This window comes from Pleurodeles waltl, chromosome 11, assembly GCF_031143425.1.
Source record: "Pleurodeles waltl isolate 20211129_DDA chromosome 11, aPleWal1.hap1.20221129, whole genome shotgun sequence".
In the NCBI taxonomy this organism is placed as follows: Eukaryota; Metazoa; Chordata; class Amphibia; order Caudata; family Salamandridae; genus Pleurodeles; species Pleurodeles waltl.
The window spans coordinates 42,314,380-42,337,633 of NC_090450.1; the positions used below are offsets into that span (position 1 = coordinate 42,314,380).

Consider the following 23,254-nt stretch of genomic DNA (forward strand, 5'->3'; position numbering starts at 1 on the left):
AACTAGCACCCCTAAAGTGATTAGAAAAATAACAAAGAAATGAAAAACTGAAAAAACAGGGAGAATTAAAAAATAATGTAGCATGACTGTTCAGTGGCAAGTTCTTCATCATAATGGTGGTCAGCAGTGGAATGGTAAAACATCATGTTCTGAAATGATGTGTGTCATAGTGTGGTTTGCAGATGTTCACAATTGGCCAATATACATCAGGTGTGTGCTGCCAACACCCATCTAGTAGCCACTGACCTACTACAACGCTGATTGGGTCCCACAACAGACTCCTGCCATCAGGAGACTGTCAATGGTACACCGCTATCATGACTGTAGGATTTAAATATGGTCAGCACAATCCCGACTTCCTGACAGCGATGGGGTAATATTCACCTGCATTGGAGTTCGCCATGTCTGGTGTGGGATACAGCTTGCGGGACACAGTACACTCCGTCAGTGTGGACAGCAGTTGAACCGCCATAGATCTAAATACAGTGGTCAGAACTCCATCAGCTTGACGGAGTACTTGGAACCGCCGCTGTGGCAGGACTGCAGTATTACCATCAAGATCTAAATCAGGCCCTAAGCTACATAGAGGCCATTTGCCATGTAGGACATCAAACTAAAATAATATAACGATGAGTAAAAACAACAGAGGAAGTGTAGGAGCTTGATTTATACTTTGGCTCATTGGGTTACACTGTCACAAAAGTGATGAATATCTCATCTGCTGTATATTCTATGACATTAAGAATACGGCGGATGGGATATCCATCATGTTTGCGACTCAGTATCTCATCCGCCAAAGTCTACAACAGGCCTAAAGTCTAAAGTGTGCAGCAGAATCAGTAAGAAATTGGACAGCATCCCTAAAGCCTTAGGGAATGTCTCAAAAGATCTCTGGCTCAATCCCAAATTCAATGGATTATATACAGTATTCTTGAATAGAATTTATTAAAACTACAAAGTCAGCATGGTATGATCATTGCTCCAAAAATCACATTTTCACAGTTTAAAACGTCACATAACCTCTCACCTTTGCACTTCCCTACTACAAAAATATTGACTTGCCTCTCTGAACTAATATCGCCCAGAGTTGTTAGATCAAATTAGTTGCATACAAAACAGAAAATGATTGTAAATATGACAATATAGGTAGGGCAGACCTGGAAATTGTAGCAAAAGTGTTTTTTCTAGCAGCCTCTTTTAGGACAGTGTCATACAGAAATGTAAATCCTTATCTTGCTACACGTAGAGTCAGGTGAGAAATATAAATACAGATTACCATCGTGATATGGCATCCATTTTGAACAAGATGGTTTTGAGGCCTAACTGAGGCCTCAGAACCCTAAGTCAGAAAAAAACACCCTTTAAAACATTGTAGTCATTTAGGGCCAGATGTAGCAAAATAAAAAATTGCGACTCGCATTTTCGAGTTGATGCGACTCGCAAAATGCGAGTCGCAAGATGTAATGCAAGGAAAAAAAACGTTCCGAAATTGCGACTCGCACCCGGACTCGCAACGCAGTGTGCGAGTCCGCAGATTGCGAGGTCGCTTTTTGCGAGTGTGCAAAAAACGAACTCGCAATTACCGAGTAGGTGTCGCAAATTGCGATTACCTTGAAAATTGCTTACAGGTGTAGCAGAACACTCCAGAAACCACAGCAGAACACTCTGGAAACACTTCCTGGCCCATGATGATGACATCACAGCCAGGAAGTTTACAAATACACCTGGGAGGAGGGAGGACCACACCCTTTTATAACTGCTGAATTTCACACAGGACAAACAGCAGCTGCCATGGAGGGAACCCCAAGAAAGAGGAAGCTCAAATTTTCTGAGAGGGAGCTGGAGGTGCTGACAGAGGAATGCTGTCAGCACTATGATGACTTGTTTGGGAGAGCAGCCCACAATGTTACTGAGGGCACAAAAAAACAACTCTGGCAGGACATTCAGGACAAGATCAATTCCCTGGGGGTGAGCCATAGGACCATCAAGGACATCAAGAAGAGGTGGTATGACCTCCGCTCCCGGACCAAGGAGAGGGTGGCTGAAAGGCTCCGGGAGATGAGAGGCACAGGAGGGGGACCATCGTCTGTGCCACCACTCACACCCCTAGAAGAAAGGGTGGAAGAAACATTGGAGCAGGAGGCAGTGTCTGGATTTGGGGACCTGGACACCTCAGAGCCCAGCACATCAACCGGTGAGTACCATGTGATATGCCTGTACCCCTATCAATGCCATACCCCCACCCACCATGTACACAGGGGCATGCACAACCAAAATAGCTCCATTTCAGGGTAGCAAATGCCAGAATGATGCATTATGGGAAATGTAGTCAAGTAGGCAGTTCATAGGCAAATGTTTATTAGGAAGTGTGCAATAGATAGTAGACACTGACAGTCTGTTCCCCATGTCCCACAGGTCTCCAGCAAGACACCACCAACACCCCAAGCACCCAGGCCCATGAGGACACCCCAGGACCCGCCAGCACCCCCACCTGCACTGTCAGCAGCATCCCTGCAGTAGCCACACCTGCTGCAACAATTCCGCAAGAGGCTGCCCCAGCAACAGGCAGGGAGGAGACAGGTGGAAGCACAGGGCAGCCACCGCTGCGCAGGCGTCGCAGGTCAATACCATCTGGGCTGCAGTCTGCATCCGGGCTACTTCCTCCAACCACCAGTGAGGCACATCTGCTGCGTGGTCAGCGCCTGCAGAATAGAATTTTGGGCAGAATTAGTGGTGTGCTGCACCGCTTTGTGCGAAACAACCATGCCAGCATGCAGCACGTCAACACACGGATGGACATGATCTGCAGGAACACTGGGGACCTTGCCCTTGCCATGAGGGAACTGGCGGGAGGACTACTGGCCCAGGCAGAGGTTGGGCGGCGCAGAGATCGGCAGATTATGCACAGACTGGACAGGATGGCCACATCCATCGGCAGGCTCGCCATGAATACCACAGGCCTGTCGAGGAGGACAGTTGGGCTGCAAGTGGAGATGGGCCATTTCGCTGGGGATGTGGCTAGGGGCCTGGGACGTCTCACCCACATTATCGAACTGATGGAGACACGGGAAATGTCGAGGGCCACAGGGGAAACACCTCAAGACAGTGAGGAGGGCTCAACAGTGAGCAGTGTCTCTGCCACTGACAGCAGGGTGCTCAGGAGTGGTAGGCAGAGCACCACGGAAGCAGCAGGGACCAGCCAGGCTGGCAGGAGGGGCAGAAGATCTTAGAGATCACCCAGGACCATTAAATGTGGCACATGGCGTTAATGTGCAACATGACTGGTTGGCATTTTCCTGCCCATGGACAATCTATACTTGTAAATAGTTTCTTTAATACACTAATTAAACAGTTATTTTTGTTCCACTTAACAAATGGAGTTTTTGGTTAATAGGTGAGTATGGTGGGAGTTGACACGTACCGTCCAAAATATTGTGTTGCAATGTGGTCCCGTCTCAGTCTTCCTTGATTAGCTATACTCCGATCCCCATGATGGCGATGTGGTTGTTCTTACTCTTCATCATCAGGATCTGGGTCTGCAGGGGTGAGAGGTAGCCCACGTCGGGTGGCTATGTTGTGGAGGATGGCGCATGCGACCACAATTTTTAATGCGGTAATGGGGGTGTATTGGAGGGCACCTCCACTGCGGTGGAGGCATCTGAATCTTGCCTTCAGGAGTCCGAAGGTGCGCTCTATCAGGTTCCTGGTCCTCTTATGTGCACTGTTGTATTGCCTCTCTGAATCATTGCTGGGTGTTAAAAACTGAGTCATGATCCAAGGCCTGAGAGAATATGCACTGTCACCCTTTGGGCACAAAAGTACACGGTTAGGAAGTCCAGATTGTCGTGCACAGTGACATGTGTGTATGTCTGCAAGTGCCTGTGGCTCTACCTAGGAGGTAACCGTCTCCGAATTCCCCACGTTCCAGGCGTTGATGTATCCCACTATGCCTAAAAATGTATGAGTCATGGGTACTGCCTGGAAACTTAGCTACAATGTCGGTGATGACATAATGGGCGTCACAAACAACCTGTATATTGAGTGAGTGGGTACACTTTCTGTTGCGGAAAATGTGTTACAGATTTGCAGGGGGGCATATTTGAATGTGTGTCCCATCTACACACCCTATGACATGGGGAAAGTGGGCAATGCGGTAAAAGTCCAGCTTGGTGCTGTTCATTTCTGCCTCATTCCTTGATAAGTATATGAAGTGAGACCTGTGCGTGACTAAGGCATCTAGGAAGGCCCTGAGGAACCTTGACACTGCACTTTGGGATACCCCACCTGCCACAGCAATGACCCCCTGATAGCTCCCTGAGGCCAAGAGGTGCAGTGAGCATAGCACTTGCACATGCGTAGGGATGGCGCAGCCACGCAGAGTCTGGTGTTCTAGCTGTGGTTTGAGTAAATCTATTAATTCTAGTATGGCTGCGCTGCTAAGGCGGTATTTGTCATAGATCTCCTCTTCAGTTTGCTGAAAAAGAGTCTGCCTTGTTCTATATATCTTCTCCTGTCTGTGGCCCCTCCTCCTCCTCTGCTGGGCTGCGTGGACTCTCCTCCTCACTGCTATCAGGTATATCTCCGCCATCTTGTGTAACCCAGATGCCTTCTGGGTCCCCTTTTATACTTTGGTAATGGTTACCACCTGCTCTGAGTTAGTGGTAAATGGGACATGCAAACTGGGCTTTTTGCGACTAGTCGCAATTTGCGAGTTGCAATTGCATAAGGTTTGAGACTCGCAAATTGCGACTTGGTATTTGCGGGTCGCAAAATGGGGTCGCAACGGATGCGACTCGCAAACGGGTCCCATCGCTTTTTGCGAGTCGGAAATGGGCTTTTTGCATCCCATTTCCGATTTTGCACTGTCGCAGATAGCGAATCGGCCCGTTTGCGACTCGCAAACGTTTGCTACATCTGGCCCTTAGTTTCAATTTGGATAGCTCCATGCCAGTATACCCATGTGTTATAAGGTGCAGAGTAACTGATACTTATACACATTTTAGTTCAAGCACACAAAAGCTCCTCCAGAGACCACAGACCACAATATTACACCTGCACCAATCTTGTACAGATCTGTACACATCGGTCTTTCTGACTTATTTGAAAGGTAAAATCAGTTTGATGAGGCCTGCAAGCCTCTGTCTTCGGTTTGCCGGAATACTGAGAGAGTTTGGGCAGTTTGTTTTTTTATCGTGATTTTCAAAGGTTCCATGGAGCAATTAACCCCACACCATTGGCTCTTGTGGACCACAAAGTGTAGGACCTCTGAGAAAGTAAATCTATTGTCAGGTGGGATTTCAGTGTTATTCACAGCAGGTTGACAATTGGTATTATCACATGAAAGTAAGAACCTAATTCACACTATTCTGGGGACACTGGGGTAGACACTTTTTTGGTGTGGGACACTGTGCAATTCCACAAAATGTATATACTGTCCCTACAAATTGGTGATGTAAGACTGACTAGAAAGCCAGTTCACCAGTTCCAATGCTAGGCCATGCTCCACCCCAGTCCACATGTATAAATGGCTCCCATACCTCTGATGCCTAGGGTTTCTGTGTTGAATCTGATCGAGTGCACCTCTAGTCTGATACAGTGCTCGACTGTTTGCCTGGCAAGGACGATTCCTGTCCAGTGCCCTAGAATGTGTAAAAGAAAACAAAACACATGTCATAGCGCATAGAAATCTAACATGATTAATACAAAATTAGCCAGCAAATATTCAAAATAAGCACAGCAATTGCCAATTCAACAGACAAGCTCTGTCTTCGATTAGTTGGAGCATGTCATGCAAAAAATACCACACAGTTTGGTGCAATATTTATGCACCTTTTCTCAAAGCAAGTGACTAGAAGCAAGAACATGTGATCAAATTGTACATGGACACTGATGAGCAGTGGCAGGATCTTCTTGGATTTTATTGTTGAAAGAATGGGAGAAGACTTCAGACACCTAATACAATTAAACCAACAAGAGCTGACTCTGCTAATAAAATCCTTGTTTCATTGTTACCAAATTCAGGGGGTCATTAAGACCCCGGCGGTAAAAAACACCTACCGCCACGGCAACGGTCACTAAAAGACCATCGCCGCGGCTACCAGCCGTCCAATGGATTATGACCACAGCTAGTTTTCTGCCAGAAGGATGGCGGAAATCTGACTGTGGCCGTGCCGGCGGATGGCGGTAAGGTGCTGCTGCTGCCAGCAGCAGCACCACGCCAGTAAACCACTGCCGGACGTAATATGAGAATAATACGGCCTGGTGGTGTTCTGCTGGCGGACGTTGCTGCTGGCAGAAGCGCCCCGTACCGTCTCCTGCCGGAGGACCCCCTGACTACAGGTAAGTGGGTGCTCCAACAGGGGAGGGGGTGTTGTGTGTGTGGGGGGGGGTGTGTATGTCTGTGCGTGCGTGCATGCGGGTGTGTGTTGTGTGTGTGTGCCTGTATGGATGTGTGAGTGCGTATATGTTGTGTTGTTTGAATGCGTGTATGTATGTAAGTGTGTGTGAATGGATGTATGCATGTGTGGATGAATGTTGGAATGGGTGTGTGTATGCATGTGTGTGTGTGAAGGGAGGGGTGTGTATGGGGGGTCTGGAGAGGAAGAGGGGGGTGGGAGGAACCTGTGGAGGGGAGGTGGGTAGGAAGACCCCTATCAGTAACAGGGAAGGGTTTCCCTGTCACTGATAGTGCCTACCGCCATGGTTTTTGTAGCGGTAAGGATCCCACGAAAACCATGGTGGTAGGTGGGGTCATAATCCTGCAGGCGGGCACGTAACGGCCGCCGGGCTGGAGAGTGAAGTCTTCAGCGCGGTGGTCGGTATGGCTAATGTCATAATATGGAGAAAAGTACCGCCAGCCTGTTGGCAGTACTTTCCTCCATATTAACGTTGACCACCGGGGTCATTATGACCCCCTCAAACAAAGAGTATTCTTTGCTAGAATGGTTCAGCAAAAACCTGCAGTGTTCTGCACAGAATAGCATAGCAGAGATGTGTTTAAAATATTTGTAAGCATGCAATAATACTTAGGCCTTGGAGGCCTTCAAGCAGGTACAAAAAGGAAATATCAAATGGTTAGTAAAATGTGACTGCACATGTCAAGGTACACACGGGCATTAGCATTTTCATGGTACACTTGCAAGTATTAAGGCACATGTGCAAGTCAATTTACTTTCTCAGAACTCATGTCTAGTAACTGGGCAGTTAACTGGAGAAACATGCAGAATCATAATTCACGTCCCCATCAAATTTTATATTACAGAGTCATTATCATGCATTTGCATGGAAATAGTGAAGTAATTGTGCACTGAAGTTATATTTTCAGGCGAGGATTTACCAATCTACCATTACCGTGCAATTTATTATTGCCCCCTATGTCTGAAGATAAAATTGTTGTCTGGGTTGCCTACTCTACCCACACTATATTTATTACTGGTGGTTTAACTATGTTCCCTCAGCTGGTCATGGAGTGGCTGGTCACTCACACCCCATCGATTAATCTAGATTTTTGCATTGCTAGGCTTCTTAAAAGGTTTTTTTTCATATTTTCTACAAAAATGCTTAACTCCTGAATGACCATAACAAATTGGTTCTGTTTTGATTGGTTATGCGCATTAGTCCTTTCTGTATTATTATTTTTGTAAATATTTCTGATTCTTTTCCTGATATTATAGTACTTAAAAGACATCATTAGCTGTTTGAAGACTTTTTGTCCTAGTGAAGCCTATTGATTTAGTTGTAGCTGTCAGGCAGTATCCTAGGACTCCTCATGAAACCTGCTCTTCACTTCTTAAAAATGGGGCTTCTTAACTTTCCTGCAGTTTCTCTCTTGTTCTCCTTCTACTTGGAAACCAACAGCTGTTCAGCAGGTTGTAGGGTGGCAGGCTTAATCCTACTTTGTGCCTAGCAGATTTCTGAACTCACCTAACAGTGAAACTCTCCTCGCACGTCTCTCTCTCTGCCATACATACATTCTGTCAGGCCGTTTGCATGGGAACACAGTGACCTAGGGGTCAAGCCTAAGTTGGATAGGCCTAAAAAGTTGGGAATAGAAGCACCATGTCAAAACTCCACCAGTGGGGGAGTAAACAGGGAAAATACATCTATTGGATTGCACCACACTCACACTCCCCAAAAGAAAAGACATGTATTCCATTTGTACATTGAACATAAATATGCATCAACATGACAATATACAGAGCTGTATGCATGATCTTTCGCTCTGCTCTATACCAAATGCTAGTTCCTTCTTCTGCAGGTCTAGTGGCTACAGGAAATGTTAGCAGAGACAGAGTTCTACTCACAGACTGCTCTACTATGACCAATGTGTTTTCATCTTGATTTCATCCAGGATTGGGTTCGCTGTCGCTCGCCGCCTGGCACAACAGGGCGCACACGTGGTCCTGAGCAGCCGGAAGCAAGAGAACGTTGACAAAGCAATCAATAAGCTCCAGTCAGAGAACCTGTCTGTTTCAGGGACCGTCTGCAATGTCACAGACAAAGACCACAGGAAGAACCTTGTGGAATTGGTGAGTGGAAACTTTAACAAAACTCAATAGGACCCCAGAGGGACCCTGAAAGGTTCCTTCTTGTACACAGAAGAGAAATTCAGAATTCAGGGCTGGTTCTTGGCATAGTTGATTTCTAAAAGCTTGAGCACAGAAAAAGTAGATTCTGTGTAGTTCATAAATTTGAAATCCAGACCCTTTCCTCGCAAATACAAGTCTGAAAACAGTGGGAAAAGACGTGTGTGTCTTACAATGTTCCATTTAAAGCTGATGCTCTAGTTACACATTGTGAAACATTAACCTGATTCAACAAAAATCATTAGCAGAAAAGGAAAATTACCAGTTTCTCTAGGGTACCACCAGATACGAGGACACTGGATAGATTATGAGGATCAATCAAACTGCTTCAAATGACACCTAAGTTACACAAATTGGAAACTGCACAACTGTCTTAAAAAACGTAATAATGGAAACCCCTGAACTAATAACCCTCCATTTGTCATGGAGGTGAGGTCGAGTGTTTCCCTTGCTTTAACCCTGATTTATATCAGGGTCTACATCATAAATCAGAGGTAAAACCAAACAAGTGTTGCCTTCTAAAAATCAGGGAAGAGTGAACCCAACACACTTTATATAAGGATCACTTTATAGGGTGGAATAGAAGTAGATTCATACGGGAGAGATCTGGAACAACGCATCGGGAACCACGCCAGCGTTGTTCATGCAAGCTGAATGACGCTTGCCTGAACAACGCAGGCCTTTTTCTCTGGTTTAACCATGCATGTGCTGAACAATGTACATGCGTGGTTAAGGCAGAGAAAAAGGAAGATCCATCAGGAGAGGACCCGGTCAGGTAAGTGGGGCTGAGGCAGGGTTGGGGGTAGTTTTTAGGGGTGGGGGCGTGGGGCGAAGGGGTCTAGATGGTTACGCTATTTTTTTAAAGAGGCTGGGATGGGGGGGTCGGGGTTATTTTGTTTTTAGGGGTGGGGGTCGGGGTAATTTTCAATTTAGGGTTTGGGGGGTCGGGTTTTTAGGGGTGGGGTGGGGGGTTGAGGTAATTTTCTTTTTAGGGTGGGGGCAGGTTTTAGGGGCGAGGTGGGGGGTCGCTGTAGTTTTAGGGGTGGGGTTTTTAGTGTAGATCGGGGTACTTCTGTTTTTAGGGTGGGGGTGGCATGCGACAACCACGCATGCCGTTTTCACACATGCCGTTTTCACACATACCTTTACTAGGCATGCCTTTACAATGAAAAATCGTTGTAAAGGCTTGCGTGGTAAAGGCATGCGTGGAAACAAGGTCAAAGTTACGACTGCGTTGTTCAGGCATGCGTGGTTGCCGCATGCGTGGTTCCATCATACAACCGATTCATACATTCCATGTGAATGTGCAAAGATATGGAAATCCCTTCCAATGATGTTAATGAAAGAACAATACAGTTTAAAATTACATTTGCCAGCACTATACCACAGATTCATATGATATAGTTCCCATCAGTGGTGCTCCTGTGACACCTCAATAAGTAGATCAAATTGCTACAAATGAAGGTTAAGTTCTCATGAGAATTACAAAGTGGTCCCAGAAGGCAAGACTTTGGGAAAGCATGGACTATACTATCACAACATGAAAACGAAGCTTAAGGACAAAGCATCATTTTGTACATGATAAAATGACATTGTGTTAGAACTGCGGATTCTGGTTGTCAGAGTATGCACCCTGTACAAGCAGGAACCACCTATCTATTCAGGGTAAGCTAGATACACACTTAGAGATTAGTTGTGCTCACCCTCTGGTATGTTGGCACAGAACACAGGCAATGTGTAAAGTATTTGTACAACACACACACAACACAATGAAAACACCACAAAAAGTACCAAACACAGGGTTAGTAAAATGGACTGTTTTATGAGTAAAGCAAGACCAAAATAAAAAAATGCAATCAGTAGAAGCCGAGTTATGAATTTTTATAAAATAAACCCAAAATAGTGCTTAGAAGTCAATAGCACTAAAATGGTTACTTGAGGTCACGCTAGACTGGGGGAGATCATAATTTCAGGTTGATTGAAATGGAGGGCAGGCCAGCAATAGAACCCATGCAGGTTCTGCTTAGGAAGTACATTGGATGCAAGAAGTGTAAATGTCGAGGACTGGATGTGTGAAGCATAGGAGATGTGTCACTGTAGATCAAGGAGATGTAGGCGATTCGTTGGTTCCAAGCTGTGCAGCGCTGAGGATGCATTGAAGATCAGGAAGCATTGAGCATTGAGGCAATGCGTCATCATTGAACCGTTGGGTCAGAGTGACACATTGGCACGGAGCCGCGCAAGGTCGGAGATCTGTCAGAATCCAGGGGCAATGCATTGCACAGACCACAATGCAGTGTCACATATCAGGAAGCAGTGGTGATGCATCAGTGTTGAGAGGAAATGCACTGATTCAGATCAGCGCAATGTCGTTGATGAATTAGTTTCTTTTGGTTGCAGCACAGATACTAACTACCAAGGGCCCAGGACTAGATTGGCACCACTTGGCAGAGCAGGACTCACAGCAGACATAATCCTAGTACTGATTGCAGGTTGCAGGAAAGTCTTTGATGTCCCTGAGTTTGCAGAACAGTGTGCAATTCATCAAGCCCTTGTAGTCACTCTGGGTTCAGATGAAAGATGTCCAGTCCTTCCTCAGCCGGGCAGAGATCAGTAGGCAGCAGTGTAACTCATCAAAGCTGTTAGCAGTCCTTCTTGGAAGTAGTCCAGCAGAGTGGCACTCGTTGTAGCACAGAAGTCCTTACTCCTGGCAGAGTTCTTCACAGGTCCAATAGTGTACTGATATGTTGCGGTCAGGGACCTAGTTCTTACACTCAAATGTGCCTTTGAAGTGGGGGTGACTTCGAAGAAGGATCTTTGAAATGCACAGAGGTTCCTAGCCCTTGCTCCAGACTACCAGCAGGGGACAATCAGTCACTTGTGTGGGGAAAGACACTCCCTATTCAGGTGTAAGTGTCCGCCCCCATTACTCCCTTCCTACCAGGGAAGAGCTATCAAAATGCAGATGAGTGATCAGACACATCTAATCTTCCTGTGTTTGTGAGTGTCTAGAGGGAATGCACAAAGTGTAGCTGTTACCCACCCCAGACATGTATTGGAGACAGACTGCAGGCACACAGAGCTGTAAGAGCAGAGAAATTCTCTTTTTCTAAAAGTGGCATTTCTAAAATAGTAATGTTAAGTCAGACTTTACGAGTAAAGAGGATATATTATTATCATACCAAGTATATGAAACATGATTCAGCTACTTCTTTCTGATCAGGAATTACAGCTTAAAAGTATATTAAGGAATTCTCAATGTTTTTCTGTGTGAGGAGTGGGCCTCGCGGTAGTGAAAAACAAATTTGGACGTTTTTCACTTGCAGGTCATGTAAAACTTAAAAGTACATGTCCTACCTTTTAGGTACAAAGCACCCTGCTCTATAGGATACCTAGGCCTACCTTAGGGGTGACATATATATATATATATATATTAAAAGGGAAGTTTAAGACTTAGCAAGGGGTTTTAAATGCCATGTCAAAGTGACAGTGAAACTGCACACACAGGCTCTACAGTGGCAGGCCTGAGACATGTTTAAAGGGCTACTTAAGTGGGTAGCATAATCAGTGGAGCAGGCCCAGTAGTAGCATTTCATGTACAGGCCCTGGGTATATGGTTTACCACCTTACAAGGACTTATAAGTAAATTAAATATGTAATTTGTGGATACACCAGTGTTGCCAGTGTTAGGGAGAAGCACAGTCAGCAGTGGTAAAGTTCCCAGAGTCCTAAGGTCAAAAATATCCTGCAAAAATGTGAGGCAAACAGGCAGAATGTTTGGGGGAAGACCACCCTAAGGCTGATAGGTCTAATAAACTGTGTTTCAAGACATTGTTTACAAAATTTCGACTGTACACTGAATGAAAGGTAGCAAAAAGAAATGTGCATGGGAAAGATGGCTACATACAGCAGCAGTCTTTTTTAAATAAAGTCCTACACCATTCAATGTTAAAATAAACACAGCTTCTCAACAAATTATCTCAAATTCATTATATGTTAATCACACATTGCTAATACACTTCTGTGCTTTCATTAAAAATGTATACCAGAGGCAGAGTATATATCTATGGGGTTAGTCTTCTGATGGGGTTCAAACTCAAAATCTAGGTTAATATGCATTAGAAGTGCTACTTAGGCTCACTAAAATGTGCTGCATTTCGCTGTCTTGTGGCTACAACTCACGCTACATGCATAAAAACACTCCCTGCATTGACACAGGCACACCTCTAACCAAATGCTTACGCAGACACACTGCTCATTATACACTCACACAGAAAACCCTGCAGTAAGACGGCAGCAAGACACACCATGCACCTGCACAGGCACCTATGCATGCAGAACTAACTCTATACTCACCCTTATATTGCACTCAAACTGGCAGACAGCTCACCCTGCACTCCCACAGTCTCTCTCCTAACCCTGCACATATGTATTGCCCACACTCTACACTAACGGTACACAATAGTTATTGAAACCCTGCATTCAGATACATTATTTAGCCTGCACTCACACAGTTTAGCCTTTACTCGCACATGTACACAGCATACCCTACATTCAGACAAACACACAGATAAAAAAAGAAATCAAAATTAAACCCCTACCTGAAAATTTACAGATACATTCAGTCTGCTCAAACTGAAGCAACATGCTTATTAGGTGCAAATGTTACATGTAAAATTTGTGGGCAACATGATGGATTAAAAAAATGCAGCTGATAATGAGAGGGAAGAATGGCCTATTGGAGTTCCTACTCACTACCTGGGCTTGGTCGTGAGCATCTTGCTCACTGCTCTGCAATATCATTGCAAATGCAAATGCTCCTGACTCTCCTCAACCTGAACGGAACAGCAAAGAATGACTATGATGCTGACAGAGGCTTGCTCTGTTTCATGTCTTGGACCAGAGTACTGCCCAGCTTCTATCCTTGAATCCATTATCTAGGCTACACACAGCACCTCAATCAGCTGCGCGACTACAAGGCCCGTGCTTGATCTGCCAGCAGGTTACGGCTGATGATACTGAACCAGAAGAGCAGACTGCCTTCAAAAGAGGCAGCCTGTGCTGCCCGGAATCCTCAGATGCAGTGCATTTTGTCTTGCAGCTCATTCTCATGCAGTGCCTGGATCCCAGGATGCTGGACCTGTAGTGCTGCTGTGCATGTCTCATAAAACATCTCTGTATGCAGTATCTGTCACTATCCTTGTCTCCTGGTAGGCAGAATCCCTGTCTCTTTCCAGCAGCTATTGAAAGGCAATAGTGGACCAGCACATGATATCCCAGGAGGCATCTCCAGTCCTGGCACTGTAGGCCTCACTTTCTGTGGCCCACTTAGAACTACTGCTGTAGCCCAGCTGCCTTTATTGCTCTCAGTAAAGGGGAAACAGCCTCTGAAGGCACCAAAGGGAGAGATAGTTGCCGGGTGTGGTTGGGATTGAAGGTTCCCCAAATGAGGATAATTGAGTGACCATTCTATATTCCCCTCATTCCTGCCTTCTGTTTCATTCCTGCCTTCATCTCAGCAGAACCCATTATCAAGGACCAGCTACCATCCAGTGGCCAAGTTTATTTTAGATTTCTCCCAAGGCAATAACAACCATCAAGCAACAATCTTACAACCTTGTAAAGATGATTGTACAGACAACCTAGCAAGACAACCTTTAAATTCTATAACAAAATGTTTACCCCTCAGCCAATGAGATGTCTGAACTAGAAATACAGTGTACAATTGTCAAAGCTTTTAACTAATGAATTAAAAGGATTGATGTGCAGGAACAAGGTCGTTGAGTCCCAAAGGACAGTGATCCTTATGCAAATAAAGAAAAAATTTGCAGAACAAAATTCAAAGTCAAAACCATGAATGTTTATTGAAAACGTAAGAATCATTAAAGAAGACACAAAGGACTTAGTTGTCATATCCAAATCAGCATCAATATATCAAATAATATATCAAAAAATGTCAAATTTGAAAGAGGTAAGACATAGGGTCATTTTCCATACGCAAGTAAGTAAGCATGAACCAAAATAGGAGCGTTTAAATATAAATAAGGGTCCAATTTTTCTGTTTTTACTCATTTTTAGAGATGAATACAGACAGAAAACAATGTGTTTCCTGTCTGTATTTATCTTTAAAAGTGGAAAAGTAGCAAAAATTGTGCTTCTAATGAGTGACTTTCAAAGCTGTCTGCTGTGAATTCCAATACAACATGTGAGTAGATAAACAGCATGGGGAGTTCAAAAACAGATTAGGATCTCTTTAAATGCAGGCGTACATAAGAATATATTTGTAGTAAATTGCTAATATTTACCTGTGGGTGTATTGTTCTGCTATATTTGGCTACTGAATTTGCTAAAATGCGACATGCATCAAAGTATGAGTGCGTATTTAACAGTTAAATAAATGTAGAAAGGTGCCATTTTTGACTCCACTTATTTGTAAACCACAAAATAAATATGGATGAATACTAATAAAGTGACCAAAAAATAAGTATTCATAAATACAGACCGAAATATTAAAAAAATAAGTACCATAAAACTGGGAGCCCTAAATATAAATCAACAAGAGGACAACAAAACGTCTGCTGCTGGGGAAAGAGCAAGATGGTCTAAGGATAAAAAGCAGACAATGTGACATGGAGACTGCCTTCAATAGTGAGAGCAAAATATCTTAGTATGGAGTCAGATAACAGTCTGAAATAGAGACTGTTCGACTTGAAGGGCAGGGAAAGACTGGCACAGCCCTAGAAATAGCACACTTTATAGGTTTTAGACAGTGGAAAACCACATACCTGCCATGGTAAGATTCAATATCATAGGGCTTTACTAACAAGGATTCATACATGAACCAATAACACAACAAGAAATTATAATTTTGACAAATATAAAGAATCTAAGGAACACCACTTTTGCATAGGAAATGGGGAACAATGCTATGACATTTATACAACAAGTAAAAACAAAACACAGTTCAGCTAACGGTTAACTTCTAAAGTAAATTTGGGCAAGTGGCCTTGAATATGTTACAATTACAGTTACTTTCAGCTTAGCTTCCTTAGCTTTCTTCTTGAGAAAGACACATTAATACATTTCTTTTCAGTAATAAAACAACACCACAAAATAAATACTATTTCTCTTATTTCATGAAAATGAAAAACACTAGCTAGAGACTTCAACCTGAAAGCTCATTCATGAAAAATGAAATGAACAATTTTTCTTCAGCAGCTTTAAAATGAATGTAAATTGAAGCAGCCTGAGGCCCAGTAATGCCAATTTTGAGGCCTAATTATATTAAACTTAACACAGATAAATAATTGTTATTTCTAATTAATAAACATATTGTTAACCCCTTCCCCCCACTTTGGTGGTCCTCATCCCCATTGGGCTTGGATTAGGACCCACATTTCTTACAACTTGCACTAGAAGCACTTGGTGCTCTTCCAGTCCTCACCTCTGATATGTTAGGCACTGAGGCCCTCATTACTACATCGGTGGTAAAAACCGCCTACCACCGTGGCGATGACCGCCAATGACCACAGCCAGATTTCCGCCACATGGCGGTAAGGTGGCGCTGCCAGCCAGCCGTGTTATGACAAATTATACGGCCTGTCGGTGATCTGCTGGTGGGTGCTGCTGGCGGTAGCAGCGCCCCGTCCTGTCTCCTGCCGGAGGAACCCCTGGATCCAGGTAAGTCAGGACTCTGACAGGGGAGGGGCGTGGGGGGTGCTGTGTGGGGGTGTGTGAATATATGTGTGTGCTTGAATGTGTGTGTGTGTTGAGTGTTGAATACGTGTGTGCATGTACGGACGTGTGAGTGCGTGTATGTTGTGAACTGTGAATGCGTGTCTGCATGTATGTTTGGAAGTGTGTGTGGATGTGTCTGTGATTGGATGTATGCAAGCGTGTATGTATGTGTGAATGAGTGTGTGTATGCTTGTGTGTGTGTGTCTGTGTGTGTGAAGGGGTGTGGATGTGGGGGGATTGTGTGGGGGTTTGGAGAGGTGGGGGGTATCTGGAGAGGTAGGGGGACCCCTATCAGTGACAGGGAAGGAATTCCCTGTCACTGGCCATGAAACCCATGGTGGTAGGCAGGATCATTATCCCGCAGGCGGCACAATGGTGGCCGCCGGGCTGGAGATGGATATCATAATCCCGGCGGCTGTTACCTCAGTGGCAGTCGGAGTGGTACATTGGCGGGTTGGCTTAATCCAATCCGTCTGTAGCCGGGCGTCCGACCACCTGACTACCTGTCATGGCGGCCCCCAGTCCGACCAGTGCCCTGGGGGTACCGCTGAGCCGGCAATGGCAAGATTAGGAAACCCGGATATCCGGGTTTCCCAAAGTGTACACGAGGAAGACGGACAACGCGCGTAGAGGAGGGAGAAAGAGGACAGAGCTGCTACTGAAGAGGGAAACGCGGACGAACAAGAGAGCGCCTACAGGAACGTTCCTGAAGACGGAAGATTCGACGAGCAGTCGGCGTCCACACCTCGTGGCGGCCCTACAGAGGGACAAAGAAGCCCCGAACAGCGGAGACTCCGCCACGTCCCTGGAGGGACGTGGCTTAAGCTGGTACAGTCCTGCATGAAAAATAGATTAAGTGCGCTGGTGGGAAGGGAGGGAGGGTGGAGAGGACGAGGGAGGGAGAGGTCGGAGAGGGAGTGAAGCAGGCAAGGGACCCCCGGGAAGAGAGGATGACTAGGGAACCCCTAGCAATGCTAAGCTGAACACTAACAACACTAAAACCCGACCACCGGAGGCATAAGGGAACAGACCCTAAGGTAGCAGTGTCTGTAGAAGGAAAAGAGATTTTTTTTTTTTCTCAAGGAGGTGTCACACAAAAGGGGAATTCCTAATATCCTGCCTATCACTTTCACCCTGGACTATCATCACTGCCCGGACCCTCATCATCACCTCTCTCTCTCTCTCTCTATACACCCTCCCACCTCACTAACACCACACACACCACATTCAGACTTGTGACTTACCCACCTTTCTTTCCTTTTCTGGTTGGTCTGACGACGCCACCCTCCTGGGAGAACAACCATCTGCCTCTGGAAGCCCTGGGAAAGAGAAGAAAAGAAGAGGTCACCTACATAAACGGATAAAGCCACAAATTATTCAAAGGGAACACATATCTATATATATTAAATAAATCACATACCTTTCAATCACCAACCCGTGTCATCTCGTTCATCCCTATCGCTACGCCCACCGCCACACCGCCAATGTCATAATGTGGCGGTAAGCACCGCCAGCCTGTTGGCGGTACTACCTCCGGATTATCGCCGACCGCCGGGGTTGTAATGACCCCCTGAGTGTTTATTGGCTGCTTACACAAAGAGAATATGCACACAGATACTATCAAGGCCAGTTGTGCACTGCCTTGCACGGGTACACCCTGGTTTTATATCTCTGACGACAACACTAATGTAAAAAAACAAAGGGGGTCATTCTGACCCTGGCGGTCGGTGTTAAAGCGGCGGCCAACCCGCCAACAGGCAGGCGGTCCAAAAAATGGAATTCTGACCCTGGCGGGAACCGCCAACACAGCCCGCCACCTTAACACTCCGCCCGCCACGGCGGGACACACAAACAGCGCGGCGGTCACCGCCAACAGGCAGGCGGCAGACAATGTACCGCCCACACTATCACAACTCACCAATCCGCCACCTTTTCCGGGGCGGGAGCCCCGCCGATAAAAACACGGCGGAAACCGACTACGAACGGGAAAACGCTCACCTCTACACACTCCACGAGGACGGAGAACAGCATGGAATTAAACATCCTACCAGCTATTGTCTACCTGCTCATCTACCACGAGTACGAACGCCGGCGCAGACGACAACGGTGAGTACTGCACCTACGACACAGGGGAGGGGGGAGGAGGAAAGCTTACGGGCACACACATATGCGACACCCCCCCCCCCCCAACTATCTACACACCAATGCAGAGCACCAAGTCACAGTGACACCACCCAAACCCCCCGGAATTATGCAAATACATAATTAAAGTGAGAAACAAAATTTATGTATAAAAGAGGTTCATTGAAGTCATGTTATAATAGCAATATGAATTGTAAAAAATCAAGAAAGAACATTGCGAAATCGATAAACATAGGCAATAAGTCCTGCACAGTCACTTAAATTTCCACTGTCCGTGGGCCAAAGTGTATCAACACACGGGCAAAGCCCACACAGGAGACCTGAGTACGTTGGAGAGAACACTGCTGGGGCATCAGATGACAAAACTACAGGCACCTCAGGGGGAAGGGAAGGGGGGGCACCTCACCACATGAGTCCATGACGCCAGATCCACGAAGGGTCCACCATGCCCACTGTGCCATCCTGGGGAGTGCAAAGCCACAGTCTCACAAGTCTCTACAGTGGGTGGTCTGCCCACTGTGCCATCCTGGGGAGTGCAAAGCCACAGTCTCACAAGTCTCTACAGTGGGTGGTCTGCCCACTGTGCCATCCTGGGGAGTGCAGAGACACAGGCCATCAGGTGGATTACAGACTCCACAGGTAATGGAGGAGGCAGGGTGCCCCGAGTGCAGCGTGAACACTAGCTCGACACAGAACCGGCACAGTCAATGGGCTAGCGGTGCTTGACAGGAAGGGCCCAGCGGAGCGGTGCTTGAGACGGCGGGGCCCAGCGGAGCGGTGCTTGAGATGGCGGGGCCCAGCGGAGCGGTGCTTGAGACGGCGGGGCCCAGCGGAGCGGTGCTTGAGAAGGCGGGGCCCAGCGGAGCGTTGCTTGACAGGAAGGGCCCAGCGGAGCGGTGCTTGAGAAGGTGGGGCCCAGCAGAGCGGTGCTTGAGACGGCGGGGCCCAGCGGAGCGGTGCTTGAGAAGGCGGGGCCCAGCGGAGCGGTGCTTGAGAAGGCGGGGTCCAGCGGAGCGGTGCTTGACAGGAAGGGCCCAGTGGAGCGGTGCTTGAGACAGCGGGGCCCTCTTCAGCGGTGTCTTTCTGCACGGCGGGGCCCTCTTCAGCTGTGTCTTTCTGCACGGCGGGGCCCTCTTCAGCAGTGTCTTTCTGCACGGCGGGGCCCTCTTCAGCGGTGCCTTTCTGCACGGCGGGGCCCTCTTCAGCGGTGCCTTTCTGCACGGCGGGGCCCTCTTCAGCAGTGCCTTTCTGCACGGCGGGGCCCTCTTCAGCGGTGCCTTTCTGCACGGCGGGGCCCTCTTCAGCGGTGCCTTTCTGCACGGCGGGGCCCTCTTCAGCGGTGTCTTTCTGCACGGCGGGGCCCTCTTCAGCGGTGTCTTTCTGCACGGCGGGGCCCTCTTCAGCGGTGCCTTTCTGCACGGCGGGGCCCGCTTCAGCGGTGCCTGTCCAGTCATTCAAGGGAGCCAGACCTGGCCAGGACTCCCTGCTTAGTCGCCCTCCGACCGTGCAGTTGCTAGACCCTTCTGTGACGGAGTCCTGGGCCCGTGGGTGTCCTCCCTTACACCCGGGATGGGGCTTGTGGGGCCCTCCTGGTCCGCGCCCCTGCTGGCTGACTTCTCCGCCCTGCTGCCCTTGCCCTCCTTCGATGAGGCTCTCTGGGCCTTGCCTCCCCTGGATGTTGTGGCAGGTGACGGCCCAGGACTTTGCTCCTTGGGGGCAGCCGTGTTAGTCCTCTCGCGGCGGCCCTTGTTTTTACGGGTCCTCTTTCCAGGGGGGGGGGTGGCTGTCCCCTTGCTGCTGGCCGATGTATCAGTGCTGGGAAAGGGTGGACTCCAAAACCCGTGCACAATGGTGACACTTGAAGCAGGGCTGGTGGTGGCTGAGGTGCTCTTGGGACTCTTAGCAGATGGAGGGGGTGGGTCAGGTGGGGCAAAGAGGTTATGTGTGGAGAGGTAAAGTTTTTTAGGACCAATGTAAAGGGTAGGTGTAGTGGTTATGGGATTGGAGGAAGAGGATGTGGTTGTAGGAGAGTCAGGTGTGCGGTCTTTGGGTGCAGGTGCTTGTGACGTAGGCTGTGGTGAGGTGGTTGGCTGTTGGGTGGGTGGCTGCCTGCGTTTGTGTGTATTGGAAGAGGGGGTGACAGACACAGTGGGAGAGGACACAGGGGACGTGTAAATGGCAGTGGGGGTGGTGACTGCACGTGTGCGGACTGTACTGGAGGGTGTGCTGGTGATGGAAGTACTGGCTGATGGTGGTGTGCATGCAGGTGTGAGTGGAGATGTCACAGGGAGGGAGGAGGGAGACGAGGAGGAGGGGGACACAGAGGTGGTAGTGACTGTTGGCATGTCTGCATCTGGGTGTTGTTTGGGTGAATGCTTGTGTGATCTGTGGTGCTTATGTCTGGATGACCTGCCCTTGGGTGTTGAGGTGTGTGCAGGCTGGTCTGATGGTGTGGATGGGATAGGTTGAGGAACAGGAGACAGAGACAGGGTGGAGGCAGTTAGAAGAGGGAGGCTGGAAACAGGGACAATGGCTGCCGTCAGTGCTGAGGCAAGAGCATTGAACGATCGTTGATGGGCAGCCTGACCCGAATGAATGCCCTCCAGGTATGCATTGCTCCGATGCACCTCCCTCTCTACCCCCTGGATGGCATTCAAAAGGGTAGACTGCCCAACAATGATGGTCTGTAGGAGGTCAATGACCTCCTCACTGAGGGCAGCAGGGGTAACTGGGGCAGGGCCTGAGGTGCCTGGGGCGAAGGAGATGCCCGCCTTCTTGGGCGAGCGGGCACGGAGCGAAGGCTGAGGGGCTGCTGGGAGGGCGGAGCTGGTGCGCTGGGTGGCGGCTGTACCTGTAGAGGCGGGGGGCCCGGATGTTGCCGCCACCGCTAGGGAGCTCCCTTCCGAGGACGTGTCGGTGTCGCTGGTGTCACCACGGGTCCCCGTTGTGGTGCTCCCCTCGCCCTCCGTATCACTGGTGACCTCGGTGTCTGTACCATGGCCCACCGGGGCCTTGTGAGTAGCAGCTCCCTCGTGCTCCGATGCAAATTCTCCTCCGCCTGATGATGCTAATGCACACATGCACAAGAAGATAAAGAAAAAGGGTGGGGGGAGAAATAAAAACAGGTTGAGTGCATGCATTGTCAACACCGTTGGCGGAGAGGACAGACACAGGAGCCTCATGCACTACGCCGCGCAATCGGGGTACACTACTCAGTACTTGTGACTAGGCCAAAAGGTCTATGGACAACAAATGCGCACATGGGTGATGCTGGACCTTCGACTGCTGTACTTGGCACCCTACAGAGGTGGGGGGCGGGGGCACAGGGCCATGCCTAAAGGAGGGGACTACACTACAGAAAGCGCCCTGGCCTAATGTCACCCACAGCCCTCCTCCCCCACCCAGACGCCTCCACTGCGTGTAAAAATAGCAGAATGTGCTGGTACTCACCCCCTTGTGTCTGCTGTGATGTCCTCACGCGCCCATCCAAATCGGGGTAGGCCACCGCCAGGATCCGGGACATCAGGGGGGTCAAGGTACGACTGGCACCCCTCCTACGTTGGGAGGCCATCCCCAGCAGTGACTCGGCGGTCTTCCTGGTCCCGCGGCGGATGTCCTCCCACCTCTTTCGGCAGTGGGTGCCCCGTCTGTTGTGGACCCCCAGGGCCCGGACTTCCTTGGCGATGGCACACCAAATGTCGACTTTCTGATGGGCGCTGACCTATTTGACATGTACAGGGTGGGAATGGAATTTTCATCATTTTTCTGCATGTTAGATGTGATTGCCCCTCCCTCCCCAACCCTGCCATGTGGCACATGCTCTCATCTGTCGTGCCTTGCACTCCTCATTCGCTCCCCACCCCACCATCTTACATCCACCATACACAACACAGGCATACCCCATCCAACGTGCACCCAGTGTACTTACCTGTTGGTCTGGAGGACCGTAGAGTAGCGCATACTGGGGCAGGACCCCATCCACAAGTTTCTCCAACTCTTCTGAAGTGAAGGCAGGGGCCCTTTCCCCAGTCGCAGCAGCCATTGTCTCTTCCAGACCGAGGTCACAGCAGCACGTGCAGTATAGGTCCTCTCCTGTGGATGGTCAGGTCTCGAGTGGTTAAGCAGATAGAAAATGGCGGTCACGCCTGCAGCGGTGCGTACCGCCGCGGTGCGTACCGCGACCGCCGGCGCACAACGTCATTGGCTCCTGAGACCCATAGGGTTCAATGTTAACCAATGCGCCTTCGCACTGCGGTCTTCGACCGCCTACCGCCACGGTGTGCCACGCCAGCGCGTTGACCTCATATCCCACTGTCACACTTCTCAGGTCAGGCAGCCGCCATTACAAGGGCCCACATGGCTTAATTGCTACTGCGTCACACAGGCCTAGGCCTTGCATTGCCACTCATACAAGCCTTTCAATGCATAGCGATTCGTGTACTGTGCAAGCTGGGTGAACGTACCTGTGGGTTGCTTGACTCTGTGCTCCATGTTGTCCTTCCTAGGCACCGTCCGCTGGGACTTGCGAGGAGAAGGATGAATCCTCCCGTGTACCGACCGCTGGTGGACCTGTCGACAATGGAAGAACGACATATTATACTTCGATACCGACTTGACCGAGCCACTATACATGAACTGTGTGGCCAGCTGGAGCCTGACCTGATGTCCCCCATCCGCCAACCCACAGGGATTCCCCCTCTGGTGCAGGTTCTGTCAGTACTCCATTTTTTGGCAAGTGGGTCTTTTCAGACAACAGTGGCCATGTCATCAGGGATGTCTCAGCCTATGTT

At 48.3% G+C, this 23,254-nt stretch overlaps 1 protein-coding gene across 1 annotated transcript in view; it reads left to right on the forward strand.

The window, feature by feature from the left end:
• LOC138266552 (dehydrogenase/reductase SDR family member 4-like) overlaps window positions 1-23,254 on the forward strand; it is a 208,403-nt gene that overhangs the window by 96,659 nt on the left and 88,490 nt on the right. The window contains exon 4 of the mRNA XM_069215404.1: window positions 8,351-8,528. Within this exon, the coding sequence (XP_069071505.1) occupies window positions 8,351-8,528 (178 nt within the window). The remainder of the gene's footprint in view (window positions 1-8,350; window positions 8,529-23,254) is intronic.